The following is a 25,123-nucleotide window of genomic DNA, read 5'->3' on the forward strand; positions in this document are numbered from 1 at the left end:
AAAGATGTGCCTTTGCAATATAAATTCCTTATAAAATACCATTACGGCTGATAACATGAGAAAACAAGGAAAGATTTGTTAGTGGGTAGCATTATAAGAACACCTAATGCAAATGTAGTGGTGTTGTTTTCCCCCAAACCATTTGTTATAGTAGAAGTTGTCTTTAGGTGTAGAGAAATCTGCCCTTGCAAGAGGAACATTAACTCCTGAGTGGCACTTCAAACCAATGTAAAGTAAATGAATGCAAATGAATGTTGATGTTTGCAGTAAACAATGAATGTTGATGTTTGCAGTAAAAGGGGACATGAGCGTCACCTACTCATTCCAGAATTATGGAGACAGATAACAGTATTTTAAAATGGAAACAGATGCAAAGTGCAAGGAGAAATGCTGTGGGGGTGGGGGGAAATGGCAGGAATTTAGCATGCAGCAGAGGCTCAAGCGGAATATAAGAACTCTGGGAAGCGATGGGGGCCAGTTAGTAGCACTTGGAAAATATAGGTGTGTTTTGAAAGACCTTTTTTTTGTATTAAAGCTAACCTGCATTTGAAACCCCTCCTGATTCATATTAGGATTTCTGCCGCTGAGTCATGGCAGACAGAAGACCAGAGAAGTCATGTGAACAAGCATGTGAATCACTCAGACAGCAGGATTACGAAGTGGCGGTGAAGCACTGCACGGAGGCCCTCTTTTCCCTCAGTCGGTACCCTCCCAGTCACTTCCCAGAAGCATGTCAGGCTGAAATCGACCGCATCAAAATTGAGAGCCTTCTCTATAGAATCGCTTCTTCTTTACAACTTGTGAGTGTGATGTTTACAATCGAATCCAGTGAAAATAATTTGATTTTATTGTATGAGTACGTGGAAATCGAAAGCCTTTATTGACATCACACTAGCCTGCTGCTCAGAGCTAGCAGTCATTTATTTACCTACTTGGCTACGTAATTGGAGTGGGAGACATACTTGGTCCCCGCGCTCTTAGTTTTCATGGAAGGTGGGCATACACGGTATGGTTTTTTCACCCTCTTTGTTGGGTAAAGTAAAAGATGCACAGATGAGTGTTCTTTATTTTGCCTTATTTAAAACAATATTTGTGTTGTACCGTCGCTGGAGAGAGACACTGCTTCAGGACAGAAAGGTGGATGAAGTGGGTTTGCATTGCCTGAGTAGAGATGGGGGAAAGGTTAGGGAACAGGGCAGGTGTGCCGTAGGTATCCGATGAAACGAATAGATGTTTGTTTGCTTAACATCTGGTACAAATTTAATTTCAAGACTGCCTGCATAGAGCAGCTGTCGAGATTAAACCTAAGTGCAGTTTAGATCTGATCTATTAATGGGGGTAAATGTTTCAAATAGTAGGACTATTGATTTTTGTACTGTTGCAAACCTTTGGGGTTCCGCAAGTCTGAGGATATCTTCCTTGGAGTGTGTGTATAGGGGGTTGAGGTTGTGTGTGGTTCTAGTTTGGCTGCATTAGGGATCCCCAAATGGAGAATGAATTTACTGATTGTATCAGTTTTGATTACCAACTGTGAACGGGTGCATAGACAGTTTCACTGAAATCAGAGAGGTTTGCATACTCCTGGCCGTGCTTGGATTACAGTCAGAGTGCTGCTGAATAAATCACATGTTTCTGTTTAACTTCTGCCTTAAACAAATTCATAAGCAAATATGTAATTCCTGCTTATGCTGTATCTAACAATAAATATATTTTCTTTTTGCAGAAAAACTATGGAAAGGCAGATGAAGACTGCAGGCATGGTATGAAGACACAGTTATTTGTTACAGCTTATAGCAATGTGCTTGGTTATTTGGAGTTTTAAGCTTTAAGAAATCACTTCTTATCTGGTTTTCTAGAGAAACAGATTTGTCCAAAATGGAAGTATTGCTGTGAGCTTTGTTGTAAGCGTATATGAACCCACACATGGACAGAGAGGGGACCTTTGTTATTGGATCAACAATGTACTATGCACACTTTCCAATTTTGCAACTTCTGCTGTACTATACCCATACTGCAAAAGGGTACCATTCTCTTAGGAAAATGTACCCATATCACTTGTTTCCCAACCTTATAATTGATGTAGCCTAGGTAAAGAAACTACCATTTATTTGCGAAAACACACAAAAACAACCTTTGAACAAACCCATTTATTTTATAAAGATATGCAACATAAAACTTCGCACCCAAAACTGATAGCTATGCAGAGCAGGATTTCACACTGATGCTGAAGTCATTTCCCTAAAGCTCCAGCCCATAGCTGTCAACCCTCCCTGCTGTTTCCCAATGCTATAATAATGGAATTTCCCGCAAAAAAGGGAAAGGTTGACAGCTATGCTCCAGCCGCATAATTTGCATAATGGCCAGAAGCTTCGGAGTTCCTTCCTGTAAATTAAATAAAGGAAACTCAACACCTTTGTTTCAAACCCTCAAAAATCAAATTAGCACTGCCCAACTTATGTTAATCCTCTCATTGCGTTTCCGCCTTTTCTGTAGCATTGATCTGTATAGGAAGAAAACTGTATATAAGGAAGGGCAGTGCCATTGTTCTGGGTTCTTTACTCTGTCTCTGCCACCTGAGGGGGAACCCTGTTGCAACAGTTTCTTATTTTTCTTGAAAATAAATTGTCGGGAAAGCCTCCTTGCTTTCGGAAGCCTTGGTATGGTATTTGTCATTTACGCTGCCGGTAAGAGCCTTCAAAATTGCGCTCTCTCTCTGGGGGTCTTCGGACTGCCTCCTGGGAACGGAACCCATTTTGATAGCGGGTCCAGGGGAGACCCATTTATCTCAGCTTTATAAAAACAATATTTGCCGCTTTGCAAAAAGAAATGCAGTACGTCACAGAGTGTGTTGTCTAAGTATCAGCTATCTTCTTGCACTCTTAAATGTAGAGTTATGATAACATAATCCTAATTGTTGTTTAAAATATACTCGGTTGTTGAGTCTACCTGCTGTGCTCCAAGGTTCAGTAGTATCGCTGTTAACTCTCAACCTGATACAACAAAATGCTGGAGTCAGTTGAATTAAAAGTATGTATTTAGAAACGTTGCCCTGTAGGCCATTGGTGGGGATCCTGTGGCCCTGCAGGTTTTGATGCATTGGAACTCCTATCATCCCCGATTGTTGGCCTTGCTAGCTGCAGAGTTGAAGTCTAGCAGCCTATGGAGGACCATGATTTCGCACCCCCTGCGGTAGATTATGCAGAGTCGTGCAGCTTCTCTATTACTAGCTTTTAGCAATGGAAAGCACTTTGGAAGCTTGACATAGCTGCATATGGATGCCAGGTAACTTTCATATTCAGGTGCCTGCATTTGTGTAACAACAACAACAACAACAACAACAACAACAACAACAACAACAACAACTTAATTTGCATTTCTGGTGATCCTGCTTGCCATGCTTATTCTACAGTATTCTGACACGGTTGCCTTTAACAACCTTTGTTCAGAGGTTTGGATTTAGGTTTAAATGACTCTCCTCATCAAATAATTATGCTGTGGGCTTTAATTGGCTTGAGTGGTAGGTTGATTAACACCCATGTATTAAACAGCTAAAGCTAAATTGATGGGGAGGAGTTTTAATGGGAATCATGTGTTGTTTTGGTTTTTGTGTATTACAGTCATTTCAGATGGGGGGGGGGAAATCCTTTCTTCCTTGCAAAAGGCGGCAGCTTTTGAGGTTTAGTAATATGCAAACTTACTTACATTGGGTTGGTTACAAGACATGCTGGATCAGTAAGTGCTATTGACTGAAAGCTCTACACACAATAAAGCATGGAATTGGAAGGAGACATATAGGAACATATATAGCAAGTTACCTTAAGACTTATTGGTCTATCTAGCTCAGTATTGTCTACACTGACTGACAGTGTCCCCCCAGGATTTCAGGCAGGGGTCATTCCCAGGTGTACCAGCAATGCTTGGGATCTACTGGTTGCAAAGCATGTGCTTTAAGATTGAGTTGTGACCCTTCAGTTCTGATCCAGGACTCCACAGCTCATTCCCCCCCTCCCAGACTTTCAGAACATAGAGACAATGTCCCTGTTTGTTGAAGTGTATTGTTGATTCTCCGTATTTTATTGCAAGTGGTATTTTCAATTTGTTTTGAATGCTGTATTTCATAAATGTTAGCCATTGTCGGCTCTGATGAGAAACAGGATGATATATTTAATTAATATATACATGTTGATTGTCTCTGTGTCCTCTCTCCACAACTCAAAAACACTTCACTACTCTACTAATGTTTCTTTTACTCTCAATGATGGGAGAGCAAAGGGAGGTATCTGAGGGTGCCAGTTTGGATATCCTAGTCTTAACTGATATCAGTTCCAAAATGTAACAAGAACTGCCTGTCTCATTTCATAACATATTTTGGACAAAGAGCACCAAAGAACAAAAAGTATGGTGCTCTCCATTTCTTAATAAGATTTTGTGCATGTTAGGGAGATGACCCAGCCCTACATTAAACACTGTTAAATCCCACTTATTACGTTGAGAGAGTTAAGTACATACATCAGTGTTGACAAGATCACTGATCTTCAACTGGTGGGTCAGGACCCACTGCTGGGCTGTGGCCTGATCCAAGATGGATTGCAACAGATGCACCACTACCATGCAAATATATGGTAAAAGGTTAAGAAATGGGTCCCCAAATACATGTTGAAAAGATCAAAGATATCTGGACTAGATGATGCTGTTATGTTTTGATAATACAAATAGGATATTAATTAAAGTTTTGTATCTCTACCTCTCCTGCAGTTGTGGCTTTTGTTATTAAATTAGTTGCCAGTATCTGTACATTGGGAGCACAAAATTCATGTCAAGATTTAATGTTGTATTATTAAAATTAAGCCAGTACAGACATTACATAAAGAAAATGCACAATGCTGATTTGATTAGGACTAGTTCTGGTGCAAATAGGTTATTGATTATTTCCTTCAGATGCAGTTCATTGGAAATGTATTCTGTGCTTCCTTTGTTGAAATGAATTTCAGTTAGGAAAAAGCATGTAGAAGAGCAGTGGAATTTTAGAAGTACTCTTTGTTAGGACAGAATTTATGTAGGACAAATTCCTAAGATGAGGATGGGGAACTTGTTGCCTTCCAGATGATGTAGGGCTACAACTCTTACCATCCCGGAATGTTGGCCAGATATAGCACAATGTTTAAGTTCAAAGCAGAGCTAGAAAGTTTCACATAAAACGTGAGTAAAAGGAAACCACAGAGTGGAAAAAGAGGATATTTTAAGATTATATTTCTGAAAAAAAAACCCACTTAATTTTACTTCTGTGATGTAGTTCAAGTTGGGGTGCCTTTAAAAATTGGTGTAAATAATTGGTGGCAAATAATGGAATATGATTTTCACTTTAGTATTGGGAGAAGGACTGGACAAGGAAGATGACACTTTCCGTGCAGTGCTTTGCTGCATGCATCTTAAAGGGAAGCTGCAGATTGTATCGAACGCTCTTTCTAAATCACTGATGGGTGAATCACTGGTAGGTGACAATTGATTATCTCTAGTTTTTTTGAAATAATATACTTTATCTAGTAACGAAAGGGCTATGTCAGTAACTTTCAGCACCAAATGATTTGTGCTGAGCCCTAGTGAATATATTAATGCACGCAGATGTTTATAGATGAAGTGAAACGTGACACCCAGTTACATCCATGACTCCAATCCAACAGAGTTTGGCAGCTGTTGCATGTAACAAATACATTGAGTTGGATCCAGAGCTGCAGGAAGTCCTTTATCCTTGTTTCTAGCATCTAAGATTATGAGTGTGTAAAGCATGTGAGAGGACCACCTGAGTTTGCTTCTCCTTGTATTCTGGCTTCTGACTGGAAAGGTAATTGATTTGTAGCACTCAAGCAGCAACTTCACTAGCTGCCTCTGCCTGCTGCTGACAGACTACTCAAGACTTGCATCCTGCAGTATGGCTTGCAGTGGCCAAATACTCCTTCCCAGCTTTCACCAAGGAGTCTTCAAAATTCTCTCCGCTGCTGTTAGACCTTTTGCTTCTGCCTTCAGAACTTCATCCACTACTATGCCATGTCTAGACTAGAGGATGGTGTCAGCCTTCAGTTTCTTTTGGTTTGAACTGCACTGGAGATGGTGAAATCCACATAGCCATGGCTCTTCCAGACATACTGACTTCCCTTGGATTTCTTACATAGCAGTATGTTAATAGGAGCAATATTTTGATGAGTGATCCAAAGTATAAGTTAACATAATATTAACTCAATATAGGAAAGCAAAAAAGAAATTATGTTTTTTTTAAAAAAGAAACAGCTTGTTTAATTTTCTTTCAAAAGTCAGGGGTTCAGTTTTCTTTTGCAGGTACTGATTCATTAGCAAGAGATAAATCCACAGTCTTAAAACTTTAACTTCCACCTTAAAAAAAGAATTTGAATCAAACCGTTTATGTGTTTTATCTTATTTCTTTGGGTCCACTTATATTTGAAAGACTAAGGAAGTTTTCTTTTTTGTTCATAAATTTGACTCTTGTGAGCAGATTACATCAGGATTCATTGCCTTTTTGCTGATGTTTATGAAACACATTCTAGCAGAACACACAGGTTCAGGACACGTGCATTGTCAAGAAAAGAAAGTGTGTTCATTTTTAATGCTATGGCATAATATTACATAATATACAAGCAATATTGAGCATACACTTTTTGTTATAACTGCACATAACCTTGCAAGATTTACTGATACCACCTTAAAACATAACAACTGTGCTAAAAAAAAGAAGAAGTTAGGATCAAAGATAAAATCTGAAGACCAAAAAGTTGCAGGGATTGTCACGTGTTTGTTATATAGATAACCCTATAAATTGCAATCCAATAGTCCCCAAGTGGGTGTCAGTGGGCCATAGGTGTAGATCTTCCTATCCATAGGCAGCACCAGAGGTCTGTCAACACAGGCATCATCCTTGCAGCTACGGAAACCTCTGTGGCTATCCCTCTTCTTCCATTGGTGCTCTGATGGTTGAGGCGAAAAACAAAGAGGTTTTCCAAGGGCATCTTGGGGCAGATCAGGAGAAGCACTTCCATTCCACTTGCACACTCCTGAAATGGGGTAAAAGGATACCTGCCCTGGACCTGACACCTTTCCCTTCCCATCGGAATCAATGTGGGAGGAGATGTTAAAGCTAATAGAAAAGTGATTTTTTTAAAAAGGAAAAACATGTCCCTGTTTCATGGGCTTTGGATTAGGTGGTTTGTTTGTTTTTGATTTTCCGCTCCTCTTTTGAATTGCCCTGTATCGATTGTTTTTATATGGGAAAGTTCTGTTTTGACCTCACTAGCATGGATGGATTAGCTGTTGGTATCTAGCATGCTTCCTTTACTAGGGAAGAATCTGGCAGCTCCTGTGGTCTGAGGTTTGCCTTTGGCTGTATCAGGCATTACTTTGTACTTCAGTGGAAAGAAAAGAGGGGTAGAGTTGCATAGGGAAGTTAAGGCTCTGTTCCTCTCATATCAGGTTCACCAGGTAATACTGGCTAGACCAGCCTCCAGGTCTGAGGTTTTCAGCTGTCCTTGAGTATTAGTGTTATCAGTTGTTTTTTAGAGAGTCACTGCAGACATGTTTATGGTTTGAAAAGAAGCTTTTTATAAGGAATAAAAAGAAACTCCTGCCCAACAGAAAGGCTGTAGTAAAAGTGTTAGGTCATACGTTCTGACCATATAATTTTTTTCCTCCATATTTTAAAGTTTTAAAATGTTTCCCATGCTTTAAAAAGTTCCATGGATTTAAAATAACAATAGCATTTTTCAGTTTTGGACCCATTGATACTCAAAATCTGCCAGCACTTTCAGTTTTAAACTGTCCTGTAGTGACCACAAATATGTGAGATATGTTGTGTTATAAACAAGGCCACCAATAATTGTGGTCTTCCTTTTGCTGGGAATCTCAAGTGGGCATCTGTGAGAACAGACTGCTAGACTAGATAAACTAACTGGCCTGATTCTGTAGGATTTTTATATGATACTGTTTTCTTATGTTCCAGTAGCTCTCAGAACTACAGTTTTATTAACCTTGTAAACAATGGTTAAAAAAACAGTTTTTGCAGTTTACAAATGGACAGCATGTGATAATGTTCTTTCCTGGCAGAACGGGATGGTAACTAAAGATCTGACGAGGCTGAAAACACTTCTTGTTGAAACAGAGGTAAGACTATGTTTGATACTGAAAGAAATAAATATATTTCTTTTATAGAGCTTTGGACTTTCTGTGCTGAGTTTTATTAGCACAGTTTAACCAGCTTCATCCCCCCTCCTTTAAAGCCTTCTACATGGTTGTTGATTTTATTTATCCTTTTATATTTGTTTTCTATTAAAAAAGACAGAACCAAAGAAAGCTGAGAAATTGCTTTTTTGTGGTTTGCAATATGATGGAGAACATTTTGTTTCTTCATCTGTAGTAAATGATTCCTTTGTCTAATATTAACCACCCACTGTTAGCCTATCTTTAGCCAGGGTCGGTTCCAAGATTCTGTAGGCCCTTGGACAACAGTGTATCAGCGCCAAACTATCGGTGTCTTGTTTGGCACTGCCCCTGCTCCGAAAACATCCTTCTTCCCTCTTTAGGTCACCCCTTCCTCTTCTAACCGAGCTTCCTCCCATTCAAGTAAAACTCTCCAGAGCTTTTATAATCACCCCGCCACACATGATGCTTTCCAATTGGGTCGGTTAACACAATAATCAGGTGTAGGGGCATCTGATGTAGAAAAGTAGTCTGATGGATTTTGCATTTGTGAAGGAGCCTCAGAGGCCCATTTCCCACATTCATTTTTGTTAAAACCAGAGGTGATTTTTAAAAATCATTCCCTCTGTTGCATGGTGAATATTTCTAATGAATGTAACCATTGATGGTGACAATTGCTACTATGTCAGGAAACCTGTTCTTCTCATACTTTTAACATGGCATGGTAAGTCTCCAAGGAGGGGTGCACATTGTAATAAATGTGTGCCACATGAAACATGGTGTCAAATTAGCTTGTAATGACTGCACTGCATCAGAATAAACATGGAAGTTGGACCTACGTTTTTACATACGCTGCACAGCCTACCTACCCAAGTGCAGCTGTAAACATGAATATAAGTGTATAAGGGACTGATTCAGCCAACGTTAAGCATATTTAAACTCCATTGATTCCGACGAGAAAAAAAAGTTCTCATATTTACCTATGGCAAATGTTTTGCACCATGCCAAACAAAGACTTAAGTTTAAAAGATCTTTCTTAGTTGCTGCATTTTGCTTCAGAATAAACACCCTGATTCCTAAACTTAGCTATTTTAAAACGGACCACTCTCACTTGCATCCCCAGGGAGATTTTAAAAGGCTTCCAAGGTAAACTCAGAATTTTTCTATTTAGGCAATGAAATGTGCCTCACACTCTTCCGATTTTCCATCTCTGTTGAGACAATTCCCTCTATCTCTTACCACCTCTTTCATTTTCCCAAGGTTTTAGGGGAGGGAGAGACCAAAGAAGCAGATTTCTTTGCATGTTTGACGAAGCACTCCTTCCAACCAAAGATTATTTGGGTTAAAAGCATATGAGCACGATAAGCTGCAGACTTAAACAGAGATGCTGCTTCTGTCCACACAAACTACAAGGTCAACAGGTGGCGGAAAGCAGTGCTGAAGATGGGCAGTGACTGTTGTCACTGAAGCAAAGAATAAAGCTGCAAGTTGCAGGATCAGTGGTTGGTCTGATGAAACCAGCCCTCTGAAACGCATCACAGCAGTGAGTGTATGTAAGCACATGTGTGCTGCTACAGCTGCTGCTGCTGGTTGTGGCTGCATCCCTATCCAACCATCTAACAGTGCTAAGTAAAATGAATTGGGTTGATGGTGGAATCGGTGGTGGGTCCTTTTGATCCCCTGCCATTTGGACCACCCTCACTGATCTCTGACACTAGCCCTGACTTTAGAAAGAATTAGGTTTCAAACTTATGCCACTAGCACAAATAATTATCAGAATGAACAGGTTTGGGAGCAATCCTAAAATATAGCTTAGTGTTAACATGACTGTGTTCCCTCACCTTTCAGCCATGAGGAGCTAACCAGAGTTTCCAGTTATGTCTGAATTTAAGGAAGCACTGGTTACTTTAAATTACGGTTAGTGCATGAGCCAGGATTATAAACCATGGTTGAATCCTGGCCTGAACAAAACAGTTTGAATCATAGTGTTGAAGGGGCAGGATTGACATTTATTACCTTTATAAACTAAAATTTTACACTCAAGTATATTTAATGTTTTCATTTTTATAGTTAGTACTCAAAATGATATTTGAATTTTTTTTATTTCTTTATTGATTGACTTAATGTGCTCAACTTTTTTATGATTTCAGGCAGCAGCTGGTAAAGTACCCTCAGTATACCGTGTAGAAGAATTGGAGGAAGGTAAATAAAAGTAGCTTTTGAAACTACCGAATGAAGGATTACAATTGTCTGTCAATAGATGGCTAAACAGTGGCCATCTCACAATTTGGGATCAATTATTATAAAAGACTAGGAAGTGGCCTCTAATATGATTTTTTAAAACTAAGCATGAGATTGTAATCAAGAGGCCCTGGATTGTAATGGGTTGGATCCGGAGATCCCACCAAATGGGAAACGCAGATGCTGACTTCCCTACTCTGTTCTCTCCCTGCTTTGTTTTCACCCTGTAAGGGAGAGCCCCCAGAAAATGCTCCGAGGGCACTGCTGTGTGGGTGGACTGTGAGATGGGAGGGGGGGCTATGGAGAAGTGGGAGGTCACAAAAAATCAAGTGGTGACAACTGATTTTCTACCGTCTCCCCATTAGCCCTGAGACCCCACGTTGTATCCCACCCCATTCAGCATTGTCCCTGAATCCTCAGCAAAGCATTTTGACAGAGTTTTCAGTGATAGCGGGGAAAAGTGATGGCAGCAAAGTCAGAGATTCTCCTGCAGAAGGGGAGAGATGGAAAGTGATCCAGCCCAAGAACTGCTGTTATTAGAAGCTCCCTCTGACCCACCTGCCAATAGATTCCACATTTCACATGTTTCTGCTGTTGAGCAAGAGACCATTGGCTTTTTCCTGCTTGCAAAGGAATGCAATTATTGAATTGCATTAGACTGCCTGTCGTTTGGCTCAACACAAAATCAGTTATGAGACTTCATAGCCCAAGTGTGTTTCCTGATACAACCAGAAAAATAACATAGATATTGTATTTATGTGACAGGATCTCAGGATGGCTGGCAATTTCGACCGCCGCCCAGGGGAGTCACAAGTAGTGAGGAGTACACACTATGCAGAAGGTAAAGTGATATTTGTTTCAACGTCTCTCAGTATTTATCGGCATAGTTAAAAGATATCAAAACTAGAGAAACATATAGAATAGAAACACACGGTTAAAAGGGTGGCACCTATTGTAACTACTTCATTACTATTTCCATTACTATTTTGGCAGTATATCTAAGATGATTTAACAAGTAATTAATATTTTATATGATTTATAGAAATTGTTTTCATTTTAACATTTTCAAAACAAAGCTGAATAGACAATGCTACTCCCTTTATTAGTAAATTGTTTAAAAGGGCTTTTAATTGGTCAGTCCAAATGTTTGAATGCAAGGGCTAAGCAATCAGCAGCATAGCAGTGCCACCTAGAGACATAGGGTGTGACCCCAATGGGGCTGCTCCAAAATAAATGGTTTATAAAATGTGCCTCCAGATGGTAGGCAATGATAAAGAAATTCCTGTCAAGAAAAGCAGTCATGTAAAAAAATACAGAGAAACCCATTTTTTTAGTGAGTGGCAAGGATGTGAATGTTTGATTTGTGCCTTGCCAGATGTTTCTGTTGTACTAACATGAACCTGAAGTAAACAGAAAGGACCACTTGGTGTCACTATCATTCAAGAAAACTGGAGAGATAATGTACTAAGATATACACCCTTTAGAGAAAATACCTATCTTGCAACGTGCTTAGCAAATCTACTCGGAATGTTCTTCGAATAGTGATGTTGCATAGTTCTTTGCAATTTGTGGGAGAGCAGATGCAAGAAATGATTTTGTTCAACATGCTTACCTGTTATCAGACTCCTTTAGAACTCTCCTTAACTGTCCAGATGCCTTTTTTAAGTATGCCTATTGGTTTGGGCACACCCTCATTTTCTTCAACCAGCAGGCCCTCGTGCCATGCCAGAAATTACTTTTTTTTAAAATAATAATTTTTATTTGGTTTTACAAATATAAATGTATAACAATCCAAATTACATATCCATATTTTGAGATTTCTTGAAACCTCTGGATTTCCCATCTTCCCCTCCATGGGTCCGATTGTACACCCTCTCTACTGCATATTATTTCATAATCCATATTTCATATAGTGGTGCCCTGCTAGACGAAAATAATTCGTTCTACGAGTGTCTTTGTAGAGCGAATTTTTCGTCTAGCGAAGCGGCAATGCAGAGCGGAGGTTTTCGCGACGGAATTTTTTTTTTTTTCCGTCTTGCGAGGCAGCCCCATTGACATTTTCGTCTTGCGGGGCAGCCTTCCGCTAGCGAATGCTGTTCGTCTAGCGAGTTTTTCGTCTAGCGAGGCATTCGTCTAGCGGGGCACCACTGTATCTTTCCATATTGTCCATGATATTCGCTATATTACAATTGTTATTAAAATCCTGCTAACGCTGGCTCCCTCGGCCTGTAAAGCGAGATGAGCGCCGCAACCCCAGAGTCGTTCGCGACTGGACTTAATTGTCAGGGGTCCCTTTACCTTTACCTTGAATGTTTTCATCTGCTTTCAGTGGTCTGCTAGATAGATTATACATTTTTCCCATTCTTTGTTGAAGTTTTGGTCTTCTTGGTTTCTGAGCCTTCCAGTCAGTTTTCCATTTCGGCATAGTCCAACAGCCTGGTTTGCCATTCCTCTCTGGTAGGGACTTTTTCTTCATTCCATCTCTGGGCTAGTAGCATCCGCGGGGCTGTTGTCGCATACATGAAAAGTCTTTTCTGTTCTTTTGGGATGTCGGCACCTACAATTCCTAATAAAAAGGCTTCTGGGTTGTTTTTTTTACAAAAGTTATTTTAAACATTTTTTTCAATTCATTATATATCATTTCCCAAAATGCTTTTATAACCTTACACGTCCACCACATATGATAAAAGGTACCTTCTTTTTCTTTACATTTCCAGCATGTATTTGTACTTGTCTTAAACATTTTTGCTAACTTACTCACTGGTGGAGGAAGAGGAGTGTGGGGGGAGCGCACTGCCCCTTGCAGTGCACCATTGTGGCTGCCTCCTCACACTGGGCGCCACAGCCCTGCAGGTGGCGCACCACACCCCTGTGGGCAGTGTGCCCCGCCCCTGGGATGTGCGCCAGCCCCGTCCCCATCTGTTCTCTGCCCCCCGGTGCCGGAGCATGAAGCTCCGCCACTGAACTTACTAGGAGTCAAATACCACCAGTACATCATTTTTCATATAATTTTCTTTCAGCGTACAACATGCCAAAAATTTCAAATCAGTTTTCCATAACCTTTCCCAATCTGAAAGCTGAATATTATGCCCCAAATCCCTCACCCAGTGTATCATTACAGATTTAACCTGTTCATCTTTTGTATACCATTCCAAAAGCAGTCTATACATTTTAGACAGTAATTACTTTTGAATGTCCCTCTGTTTTGAAAGCCACAAAGTGTTGGTGGCGGATGCTGTTCAAGGAACCTTGGCTCAGATCCACCTTGGGTACATAGAACTAGTTACGAATGGGGGGGGGGAACAAAAAAACAACCTATGCAATTGGGAAATATTTTAAATTTTAAGGGTTGATTGTCTTTCTTATTTTGTGTAGGTTTTTAGAGCAAGGAATCTGCAGGTATGGTGCACAGTGTACTTCAGCACATTCCCAGGAAGAGCTAACAGAATGGCAGAAGCGATACGCATCCCGCTTGATAAGGTTGAAACAGCAGAAGGAAAACAAGCAATGTTTAGGCAGTTACATGGAATCCCTGATCGAGAAATGGATGAACTCATTATCTCCTGAGAAAGTGGTAAGGGGGGGGGGGAAGGTTATTTTGTAAAGCCTTTATAAAACCCTCAACATAAAAACAATATAATTGAAACAAAAATACTACATAAAACCAGTAAAACAGTAGTTCAGGTGGCAATTGTTTTGCACGCGTCCAGTTGATGTGCAACTGCTGACACGTGCATCATTTTCAGCCATGGAAGGGGATGGGGACAGAATGGACTTATGTGTGACTGCTGACGTGCGTTATTACCTAGAATGCAACCCCCATGCAAATGGGGAGTTGCCTGTATAGGAGCGTATGAAAACAGAAACTCAACTCAACATGGTGGCAGATGATTTTATCCTCAAAGTGATGGGCAAGCTTGTCACTGGCAGCTCTATCTCAGTATTCTTATTTCAAATGAATAGAAGCGCCTGATTTTGGCGCTCTCTACTAGACCTGCCTAGGGATGCTGGCGGTGCTGTGGGTTAAACCACAGATCCTAGGTCTTGCCGAGCAGAAGGTTGGCGTTTCTAATCCCCGCGATGGGGCGAGCTCCCGTTGTTCAGTCCCAGCTCCTGCCAACCTAGCAGTTCAAAAGCACGTCAAAGTGCAAGTAGATAAATAGGTACTGCTCTGGCGGGAAGGTAAATGGCGTTTCAATGTGCTGCTCTTGTTCTCCAGAAGCGGCTTTGTCATGCTGGCTACATAACCCGGAAGCTGTACGCCGGCTCCCTCGGCCAGTAAAGCGAGGTGAGCGCCGCAACCCCAGAGTCGTCCATGACTGGACCTAATGGTCCCCTTTACCCTTTACTAGACCTGCTTGGTTAATTTATTCACTCGCACAGTACCAATTAAAAATATGTAACTATTTTCTGTTAATTAAAAAACAACAATACCAAGCGATCCTCATTTCTGCAATTAAGAAGAGTTTATGGCTGCAATCCTATGCCTACTTCAGAGTAAGCTGGAGGAAGTTCCTGCTGTCTTTGTGGTTTGTTTCAAATTCATGGTGATGATAACTGAGTTCTTCGGTGTGTATGTGTGTTTAAATATAAACAGAGTAATAGGTATTGCAATTTATGACTTTATTTCCACTCTTTTGGTTAAAATGGGCATTCACAGGTGGGCCATTCCTTTTATGGAATGGTCCTTAATTAGAGAGTTATTTTTCAACCCTAGTGTTGTTACCTTATGTGATTCCTTTTTCTTTCTTTAGCTTAGTGAGTGCCTAGATGGCGTGAGAGTTGAACATAGCCCTGAACTGTCAGTTACTGTCACGACCAAAAAATCACAACAGATGTGGACATTTGCTCTGACATGTAAGGTAGGAATTTTTTTTGTACTTTGAAAGTATCACTTGCCCTTAATAAGTTTGCATTTAAAATTTTCAGCACCTTCTCTTGTAATGCACACACTCACAGGGAGGGGGTATGCCATGTTAATGAAGCATCTGCACATTCTGTAGTGCTAAAAGCATGTTCATAAGTATGCAAATATGCAAATATATCTATCTTGGTGATAACATTATCTGTGCTGGTTGCAAAATGTGCTGCTCCCACCTTTCCCTCAGCCTTAACATTTATCCTTTTGTTGTTTTTGCCACTGAGTCAGATAAGGTTGGGAAAGGAGAGTTAGGTTTTGTGGAATAGTGGAACTTTGTAGATATTGTAGGAACAAAGCAGAGATGAGGGTTGAGAGCTGGTTCAATGCAGTGCCTGAGAGTGTGAGCCTGAGTTCAAGCCTCACATTAGCAATGAACTGGCAAGGTAGTCTTGGACAAACCTGTTTCTTAGCCTTTGTTCCACATTTCTAATATAGAGGTGATTATAATGGCCCACGGCCTATCCCACAGGATTAGTGTTACAAGGCTTACTTGGCTATTGTATGTCAAGCACTTAAGAACAGTAGAAAACGCTATACAAATGGGATGTATTATTAAAGGCAGTCGTTCTAAGCTTTTATCTCCCACCCCAATCAATAAATAAAAAGTATCCAAACTTTAGTTCTTTTGGTCTTTAATGGTAACTTCTTCCACAGTGTTGTGTTTACCTGACCAAACTTGGATGCTGGCAATTCCTGCCTTTTTTTTGTAAAAAAAAGAAAAGTTGGTTTTTTTTTCAATTGGCAGAAGTGAGAGCTGGTGTGGCATAATGGTTAGAGTGTTGGACCTGGGAGATCAGGGTTCAAATCCACACTCTGCCATGATGAAGCTCACTGGGTAACCTCGGGCTGGTCACAATCTCTTAGCCCAGTGTTTTTCAACCACTGTTCCGCGGCACACTAGTGTGCCGCGAGATGTTGCCTGGTGTGCCGTGGGAAAAATTGAAAAATTACTTTATATATAGTCAATACAGGCACAGAGTTAAATTTTTTAACATTTTCTAATGGTGGTGTGCCTCGTGATTTTTTTCATGAAACAAGTGTGCCTTTGCCCAAAAAAGGTTGAAAAACACTGTCTTAGCCTAACCTACTTCACAGGGCTGTTGCGAAGATGAAATGTTGAGGAGAAGAACCACGTACACCACCTTGATAATCCTTGGAAGATAGAGGTGGCATATAAAGTGTGATTGATTGATTGATTGATAGATAGATAGATAGATAGATAGATAAATAAATAAATATTAAAAAGTGATGCCAAGGGTTTGGGATGCCACATTCTGACCTTTGTCTTATCAGAGTTCATCCAATCTTCATACATAAAAAAGGCACACACCCCACAGTTATTTATACGCTTTTGTTGTTCTCCCATAGCCTGCAAGAATGCTGTATCGGGTGGCATTGCTTTATGATGCGCATCGTCCTCATTTCACTATCACAGCAATATCTGCAGGAGATAGCACTACCCAGGTATCGCAAGCAGTCCCAGAAAACTGCCAGGAATGGATAGGAGGAAAAATGGCCCAGAATGGAATAGATCACTTGGTGTACAAAATCAGCATAGCCTTTAGCACAGAAATCTTTGGGACGTTTCGCCAAACTGTGGTATTTGATTTTGGAACTGAACCAGTTTTGATGCAACGAGTGATGATTGATGCTGCTTCAACAGAAGGTATTGTTTGCATGGTTTTGTTAACAAACTCATTTGTTGGAAAGTTTGCTACATATTTTTTGTTGTTGTAAATTGCCTGGATGATACATGTGGCTGTAGTATTGTTACACTCACATTCCTAACTCTGAAAAGTCTCAGAACTTTCCTTCTCCAGATATGTAACTCTCTCTTTTAACCAAAGCTGTGATCTTGCTTTAATCTTCTCTTTCAGATGCCTGTTATATTTTACCATATCATTAGGGCAGAGAAATAAAAACATTTCCCTTTTAGCTCTCTCTAATGTGTAGAGAACTATATAGTGGGATTGAAATAATGATCTTTAGGTTATTTGTTTAAGCCATTAAAGGTGTGTGTGTGTGTGTGTGTGTGTGTGTGTGTGTGTCTTGTCAAAATAGCACTAAAAACAGTACAAAACACAGAAAAAAAATAGAATTTATTGAACTAAAACTTTAAAATAATCCAAAAGCCATAGCCAAATAAACTAAGCAGCAGTAGCTAAAAACACTGAGCACTGTTCAGTGAGCTAGAGGGAAATGCCTTTTAAGAATACTAAAGCTTTTATCAGCTGCCTAAATGACAGGAACTCAGTGGGGCTCCTAAGTTGACAAGCAGAGGTTCACTCTGTAAGAAAGAGCCAGGCAATTCTCTTGAGAAAACACTTTCAGGCAGATGTGGCCTTCAGCCATGTCAGAGAAAAAACAACCACAGGGCAAAACAGCACAGGCCAACTTTATTGTAATGTCAGCAATAAATACCCCCAAATTAATTATAAAATAAAACCACATCATATAACCATAAGCAGTCATCAGTGTTAGTAAATGGTCAGACCTGAATACCTGGCAGAGTACAACAGTAACCACAAAATATTTAGCAGTTTTCCTGAACGTCCATAGGGGTTATGCATAGCAGACTTCTTTGGAGATAAGAGTGCCACAAGTATGCTGTCATCATGGAAAAGGGCCTGGTATGTGGGCCAAAGTACATGTTACAGTGGAGCCTCATGTAATGTTAGCCTAACAGCTGCTAACCCACTGTAAAATGTCTTTAGGAAGCATTTTGTCAAGGAACTGTCTCTGATGCAGCGCAAGATGGTGGAAGGGATCTCCGGATGCTACAGAGAGCCCCAGTCCCACCTTGCCAGCAGCACATCCTCTGGTAGCGAAAAGAGCAGCGAGATGTCCAGCGAGGAGGGGCAGAGTTCACAGGGGAAAGGGAGTAGAGGCTCTGGGGATGCAGGAGAGGCCAAACACTCCCCCAGTCCCGAGGGCGATACAGGGGGAACGCAATTTCTGTCGCCCCAAAGGCGTTGTGGGGTGAAAAGAAAGGATGGAAGGCGGGGTTTTCGTATACCGAAACTCTTTTGTTGGGGTCAGAACCAGAAGGGGCCATTCCCGGATTCTGACACCGCTTGATACAGACGTGAACTTTTTAGTTCTGCACTGTATATAGTTTGCACAATAAAATCATTGACGGAAACAGCGGAGTCCTGGCTGCTTACTCATGAGCAACTAACCGAGAACCTTACACATTTTTTTTAAAGTAAAGAAGATGTGTGTTTAAATTTGTATCCATCTGCTGTATTTACCCTGAAAGTCCCCCAACCCTTTGGTTTTTCATACCTGTCTGTGTGATTAACATGGGCCTGAGATGTAGGTAAAAGTGGCTGGAGGAAGGAAAGCTTCAAGGAAAAAACTGATGGGGAGCAGAAAGGCTGTGACCCCTCACTATTTCTCCACGTTAAATCACTTTTCCTCAAGTACTACTATGACTTCTTCCTCTTCTTCCTCCTTCATCATTCCACCTCCACCATCATTATCAACTCTTGGCTGTTTAAAAAAAAAATTGTAATAGTAAAATGATAACTGGGCTATCATAAAAAATGCCTGCACATTAGTTTGGCCCTCTTTCATCATCAGTCTGGTAGACGTTAAGGAAGGCACATACAATAAGGCCTTTCTGGATTATCTTAAGCCATGGAGTGAGACAGTTTATACAAGAACCTGCATTCTCTGGTACGTAGATACAAAGCAATTTGGGCTTTATGCTACTTAAAGATTTAGTCTTGAACCTTTAAGAAAATAGTTGGACTGCTGCAGTATCTTTCTTGGACTGCTAAGAAAAAAATGTAGCTAATAAAGTACATTCTGAATTTTTTTGACAGAAATCTATATAACATTGGTGATCTTTCAAAGCATATTTCAATCATATTCAAAGATATCCTTTGACTTCAGTGAGATTTGACTTGTGACTTGAACACACTTATCTTGCTACATGTTTAGAAAGGGATTGAAAATATAAGGATATTTTAAAACCGATAGGTTTATCCATGTAACCCAAAAAGTACTGATTTTTTGGAAGGCGTGTTGGCAAGTAGCATCTTTTGCTGGTGAAATGGAGGCAGTGGACAAAACAGAAGGCTCAGATCTTAGCTAGTCACTAATAGTGCAAAAAATGCAAAAAAATAGAGAAGTCATCATTAGTTTCACATGCCCCATTACGGTTGAACTGCATGTTGCCATGGCTATAGTCTTCTTTGTATAATATGGGTCTATGTGTGCCTTGGTTACAAATGGCAAAGCAAGGTTTCCGATTCTTCCTTAGAAAGGATGTCAACAATTTTTCATGTGTATAGGAAAAATGAAAGAGTTGGGACTGAATTTGTTTGATTTATGAGGAAAGATGAAAAGAAGTATCTGTCTGCTGCTTAGTAAAAAAGAACTACCAGGAAAGGTGGGGGAGTTTGTTATTGACAGAGATCTAAGAAAAACAAATACCAGGCAAGAGATGCAGGCAGAAATTTTTTTTATCTAGTGTGAACAGTGAGATCTAGCAAAAGAAAGACTAACAGGATCAAGTGCTAGGATCATTGTGCCAGTGTAGTTCTCTCGGTCAAGGTGCTGTACTGCTGCAACAATTCCAGATAGTGCTGTGCTGTACAAGGTCTTGCATGAATCATGTGTGGACAAAGGAATTGCATGACAAGGGCAGAATGGAGCTATGACAACACTAGTTGCAATTCTTTTCATGTTAACAGGATTATAGCTTTTTGTCTAGACATTGCCCCACAGGACACAGACACATAAGTGGTGGCAGGGAGTCACACGCACATGGATCACATCCACAAACCTCACTCTTATCAGTGACTATAGACTAGGAAAAGAGAGGTAGTAAAGACAGTGAACAAGTGAAACACTGTATGGAATGTCAGGTTGTTATAGATGAAGGATGCTGACTGTTTTGGACTGATGAAGCTATGACCCTTTGCAGGCACCCTAGGATTGGCCTATGCATTTTCAGAAGTAGGATCTCATTGATGCTGATGACATTTCTTGTTGGAACCGGACCCATTTTTGTTTGTGACATTTGAAAACAACCAAGTGTTTAAAACCAACCAATTTTAGTAATGAATGTTCAATAGTGTGTTACATTGCAATTCTAACTCCACCCGAGAGTAAGCCCCAGTGAATTTGGTAGGACTTCTGAGTAGACATTGTTAGGATTGCACTGCTAGTCTTCTTTACTTGGGAACATTTTCTTCTCCTTATGAATTTATTTATAGGTAAGCATATTGTCTTTCTTATACCTCTAGCAGCTCAATTCTTAAAGGATCATGCTGATCCCAGATAAATTTAAACAACGAGTGTTTATGTTAGAGTGACTCAAAGATTTCTAACCTTTCTCTGATACGTATTTCAAATACGTTAGGATGCTGCAGCAAATGTTTTCCAGATATGGGAGCTGTTTGCTTGGAACTCATATTAAATTGTTATCCTGACTTTTTTTACCTTTACTGTATATGTCTATCTTCCTGTCCATATCATACCATCTTAAATCTTTTTCTCATCTCTTTGCTGCTCCAAAATATGGTAGTGTTGCCACTTAGATAAGACCAAGATATGCAGAAAATACCAGAGCAAAACTCATTTTCTTAAGTTGGAGGCAGATAACTGAAGAATATGTTCTTTGCATGTTGTGGATGAATGAGATAATCACTTACTTACTGTATGTTGAATCCAGGCAACAGGAATATTTAAGTCTCCACCTCCCAAGTAGTTTGCTTGGTTGTAAATTCCAATTTGAGTTATTTGAGTTGAGTTGAAACATGAAGGGGAGGAGAAACGAACCATCAATCCTTGTTTTACAGAACTAGTCTGATATGTTTTTCAGGATAGCTTGTTCATTTTACATTCTCCCAGAGCTTCAGAGCTGGCTAGTTTCACAGTGGACCCTACAGAGTGGTGAAGGAAAATAAAAGCTGCACACAATGTTGATTGTATGCTTGATTTTGTTTCAGTGTTTGAATATTGCTTTCTTTCCTCTCTGTTTAGAGCACAATGTTTTTGTTCTTGATTTCTTAATTTTTGCCATCTTGTTCATGACTTATGAACCATGAATTGTGGCATGTCAAACTACCCTTGACCTGCACTGAGGCATGGCCTTTAAAATCATTGTGATGAGCAGCACTAATTATTCAGCTAAGTGAAACCTTTGCGTATTCTGAATCTGGGTTGTCTAGAGCTGCAGGTGTTTTCTTTCTCATCTTGTTCTTTATTTATGTACAATAGATTTAAATCTCCAGCATCGCTGGAGCAAAGATGTGAAGCAAATGCTTCATGAATTGCTCTTTCTAGATTATCTGAATACAGTACTTACAGCCCAGAGCAGGAAGACTGAATACGTTGTATAGTTGTTGAAATGCAAATAACTATTCAGTGTGAATTAAACTGTTTTCAGGGTGGATCACTGTGGTCTTTGAGGAACTGTTCTTTGATCTTCATGTAAAAAGGTGCCATCATGTCAGTAAACTGTGTATTTTTGCCTTTACTGTCTCTAAACAAACAAACAAACAAACAAACAAACAAACAAACAAACAAACAAACAAAACCCACAAACACAAAATGTAATCCACAATTTCCCCCCAAGGTTGAATCAATTTATCTTCTAAAAGTTTCCTGTTCATCTTAATTTCAGCTGGCAAGAATTCTCAGTACTAGTTAATTAAAACAGATCAAGAAGCAACAACTACAGCACAAAAGCATAGGAATACTGTATATAATTTTAAAAGCCCACAAAATAGGCGTATTGCAGTTTTCCTTGTCTGTGACAATGGAGTGGGATTTACTTTTTTCTTAAGGAAGGGGTAAGAGATTAACAAAGCAGAAATGGGTACATACATACAGTTTACAGACCTAAATTTTCTGCTACTGCTTTGGTGCTGACTGACCTTTCCAGAAATCTTTACTTTTGAAAGCTCATTTTAAAGAATGTATCTTCTATATTAGTTGTATTCTTGTTTAATAAACAAATAGCACCCACTACCATGTATTAGAGTCTAAGATGCAAATGATGTTACCAGTGGGTACAAGCAGTTTTACTAGCTGTGAAATTTTCTTGAACAGACAAATCATGTCACTTAGGCATCTAGCAGAAATCATGTATGTTGTCTCTCCCATCCTACATGTGTGTGTTTGTGTGACATATTCATGAGGTGTCACAAACTTCATAATAGTACCCATTTACCCATTTATGTGAGACAAAAGTATCCAGTTATTATCTTTCTCAATTTATCCCTCTGTATCTAGATCTTGAATACCGGATGAATGCACGACAACAATTACTAACTACAGCCAAACGTTGGGATTCCACTTCTAAGACTATTGTAGAATTTGAGCCAAATGAGACTACTGAATTGGATAAGAGCCTTCTGATCAGATACCAAATTCCTCTCTCTGCTGACCAGTTATTTACACAGTCTGTCTTGGATAAATCATTGACCAAGAGTAACTATCAGTCACGATTGCATGATCTCCTTTATATTGAAGAAATAGCACAATATAAAGAAGTCAGCAAGTAAGTAATGTTTCTGCTAAAGCTGTGTCAATTGATCAGTACTGCTGCTGTATTTGATATTATAAACCATTGCTTTCTTACTCCTGCTAATCATGGAGTATTGGAGCTTGGGGAAATTCTCCCATAGTCAAGAGAATTGCATTTTATTATACAGCTATTTGGCTGTATAATGGCTTCATGTGAAAAAATACATTTATGATGTTCTTTGGAGATAGGTTATCCTCAATGAGTCAACTTTCCCCACCCCCACCACTGCTACATGACTCCAAATATCTGAGCAGTGCATTGAGCTTTCTGGAAGATCAAATGTGCCATTAAAAATATATATCATTATCTTATGAAATAAAGGTAAATGGTAAAGGACCCCCGGACAGTTAGGTCCAGTCTATGGGGTGCGGCGCTTATCTCACTTCAGGCCGAAGGAGCTGGCATTTGTCCACAGACAGCTTTCCGGGTCATGGGGCCAGCATGACTAAACAGTTTCTGGCGCAACGGAACACCGTGACAGAAGCCAGAGCCCACAGAAACACCATTTACCTTCCCGCTGCAGAGGTACCTATTCATCTGCTTGCACTGGTATGCTTTCAAGCTGCTAGGTTGGCAGAAGCTGGGACAGAGCAACAGGAGCTCACCCTGTCATGCAGATTCGAACCACCTACCTTCCGATCGGCAAGCCCGAAAGGCTCAGTGGTTTAGACGACAGCTCCGCCTGTGTCCCTGTATCTTATGAAATACAACACATTAACATGGCATGTTCTTTTACATGGAAAAATGGAATTCAGCACTACAGTCACACTGTCTCTCTGTGTGTATTATGGTGCATTGGACTTGCTTAGGGAACATTTTGATTAGCCTATTCAGTCAGAATGACATACTTCCAAAGATCACTCATGAATGGGAATCGTCATATGAAGTCAATCTGGTTAATCAGTCATTTAGTATGTGCTCCAAGACGATGAGTTCTCATTCATTCTGCATTTTAGTGGCTACTGGTACTATTTATGTTCCAGTGCCTACATACAATTAAATTGTGGGGGGAAATTCCAGTATTATTGCACAGAGCATTATGTTAGAACGATAACATATTCAAATAAATGGAGAAAGTTTTTTACAGTTTCGCTAGCCCCATGATTAAAAATGTAACCACTGCATTCTCTCAGATGTGATGTGCTGGAGCTACTCCCCAATTTGCTTCACTGACTCAGTTACTGACTTGTGCTCACTGTACATTTTTTCTAGCATCTAGAAAAAACCTTTTATCACAGTTCATACAAGAAACAAGCCAAATATTTTAAGGAACACAAAGGCCATTTCTTCCTCTCACTATCTGCGGATTATATCTCAGTAAAGAATAAATTATATTGAACTTAAATTTATAAAATGAAGGCCTCAGAATTAATTGTGTTTTTTTGTTAATGTGATTTTATGAGCAGGCATGAAAATGTGCCAGTTAGGATTGCATTTCTGAGTAGTTGAACAACAGACCCTTAAGTGTTAGAGTGAAAACAGCTACTCTAAAATTCAACCAAATGATTCAAAATATATGAGTAATACAGAACGTAGAGGATTTCTGATCAAATATTTGGGAGAGAAGCTAAGGTTTGCATCCAGTGAAGTAGTCCCATTTGCTCAAGGACTTCTGCTTGTGCAACAGAACTTACTCCTTGCACCCTCCCAATCTTTTCTGGGTTTCACCCCAACTCTGGAGAAATTCTTTTCAGGAGGGTCCACAAAAAGAGGAGAGGGAGAGGAAGCTCTGTTGCACAGAACTTCTGTCACACAGAGGCTCTTGTGTGAATGCTATGACTGTTGGATACAGTCCTCAACTGGCATAATATAAGACATATTTGTGCAGTATAGTTAGTGCCACTGATGGATACAGTATTGAAATTATTGTAAACTAATTGTGTATTTTGTTTAACAAGGTGGTGCCACTTAGTTTTAGCTCCAGTGTGCTCAGTTTCCTATATTCACTCCCTTGTTTCCCTTCCCTAGTTGATCACTGTATTTAAAAATTATCTATGAAGAGGGAGCACCTGCTGTTCTGAAAATGCCAAAATTACATGTTTATAGCTTATATAATATGTTTCATTCACTCAGGCAGACAAATCTAAGGGCTTTAAAAACAATGTACCCTCTGCTATTTTCCTGTTCTTATTTATAGCATTCCTGAGTTGTATTGTACAGTGGAACCTCAGTTTTCGAACGTAATCTGTTCCGGAAGACCGTTCGACTTCTGACAC

At 39.9% G+C, this 25,123-nt stretch overlaps 1 protein-coding gene across 1 annotated transcript in view; it reads left to right on the plus strand.

Moving 5' to 3' along the window:
- Positions 1-590: 590 nt before the first annotated feature.
- The window catches only part of HELZ (helicase with zinc finger), an 86,569-nt gene continuing 62,036 nt past the window's right edge, over positions 591-25,123 (plus strand). Inside the window, exons 1-10 of the mRNA XM_033138868.1 lie at positions 591-800; positions 1,724-1,760; positions 5,367-5,491; positions 8,110-8,166; positions 10,353-10,404; positions 11,209-11,284; positions 13,819-14,017; positions 15,198-15,305; positions 16,733-17,030; positions 22,613-22,880. Coding sequence (XP_032994759.1) covers positions 591-800; positions 1,724-1,760; positions 5,367-5,491; positions 8,110-8,166; positions 10,353-10,404; positions 11,209-11,284; positions 13,819-14,017; positions 15,198-15,305; positions 16,733-17,030; positions 22,613-22,880 — 1,430 coding nt within the window. The remainder of the gene's footprint in view (positions 801-1,723; positions 1,761-5,366; positions 5,492-8,109; positions 8,167-10,352; positions 10,405-11,208; positions 11,285-13,818; positions 14,018-15,197; positions 15,306-16,732; positions 17,031-22,612; positions 22,881-25,123) is intronic.

Source organism: Lacerta agilis, chromosome 2 (assembly GCF_009819535.1).
Source record: "Lacerta agilis isolate rLacAgi1 chromosome 2, rLacAgi1.pri, whole genome shotgun sequence".
NCBI classification, from domain to species: domain Eukaryota; kingdom Metazoa; phylum Chordata; class Lepidosauria; order Squamata; family Lacertidae; genus Lacerta; species Lacerta agilis.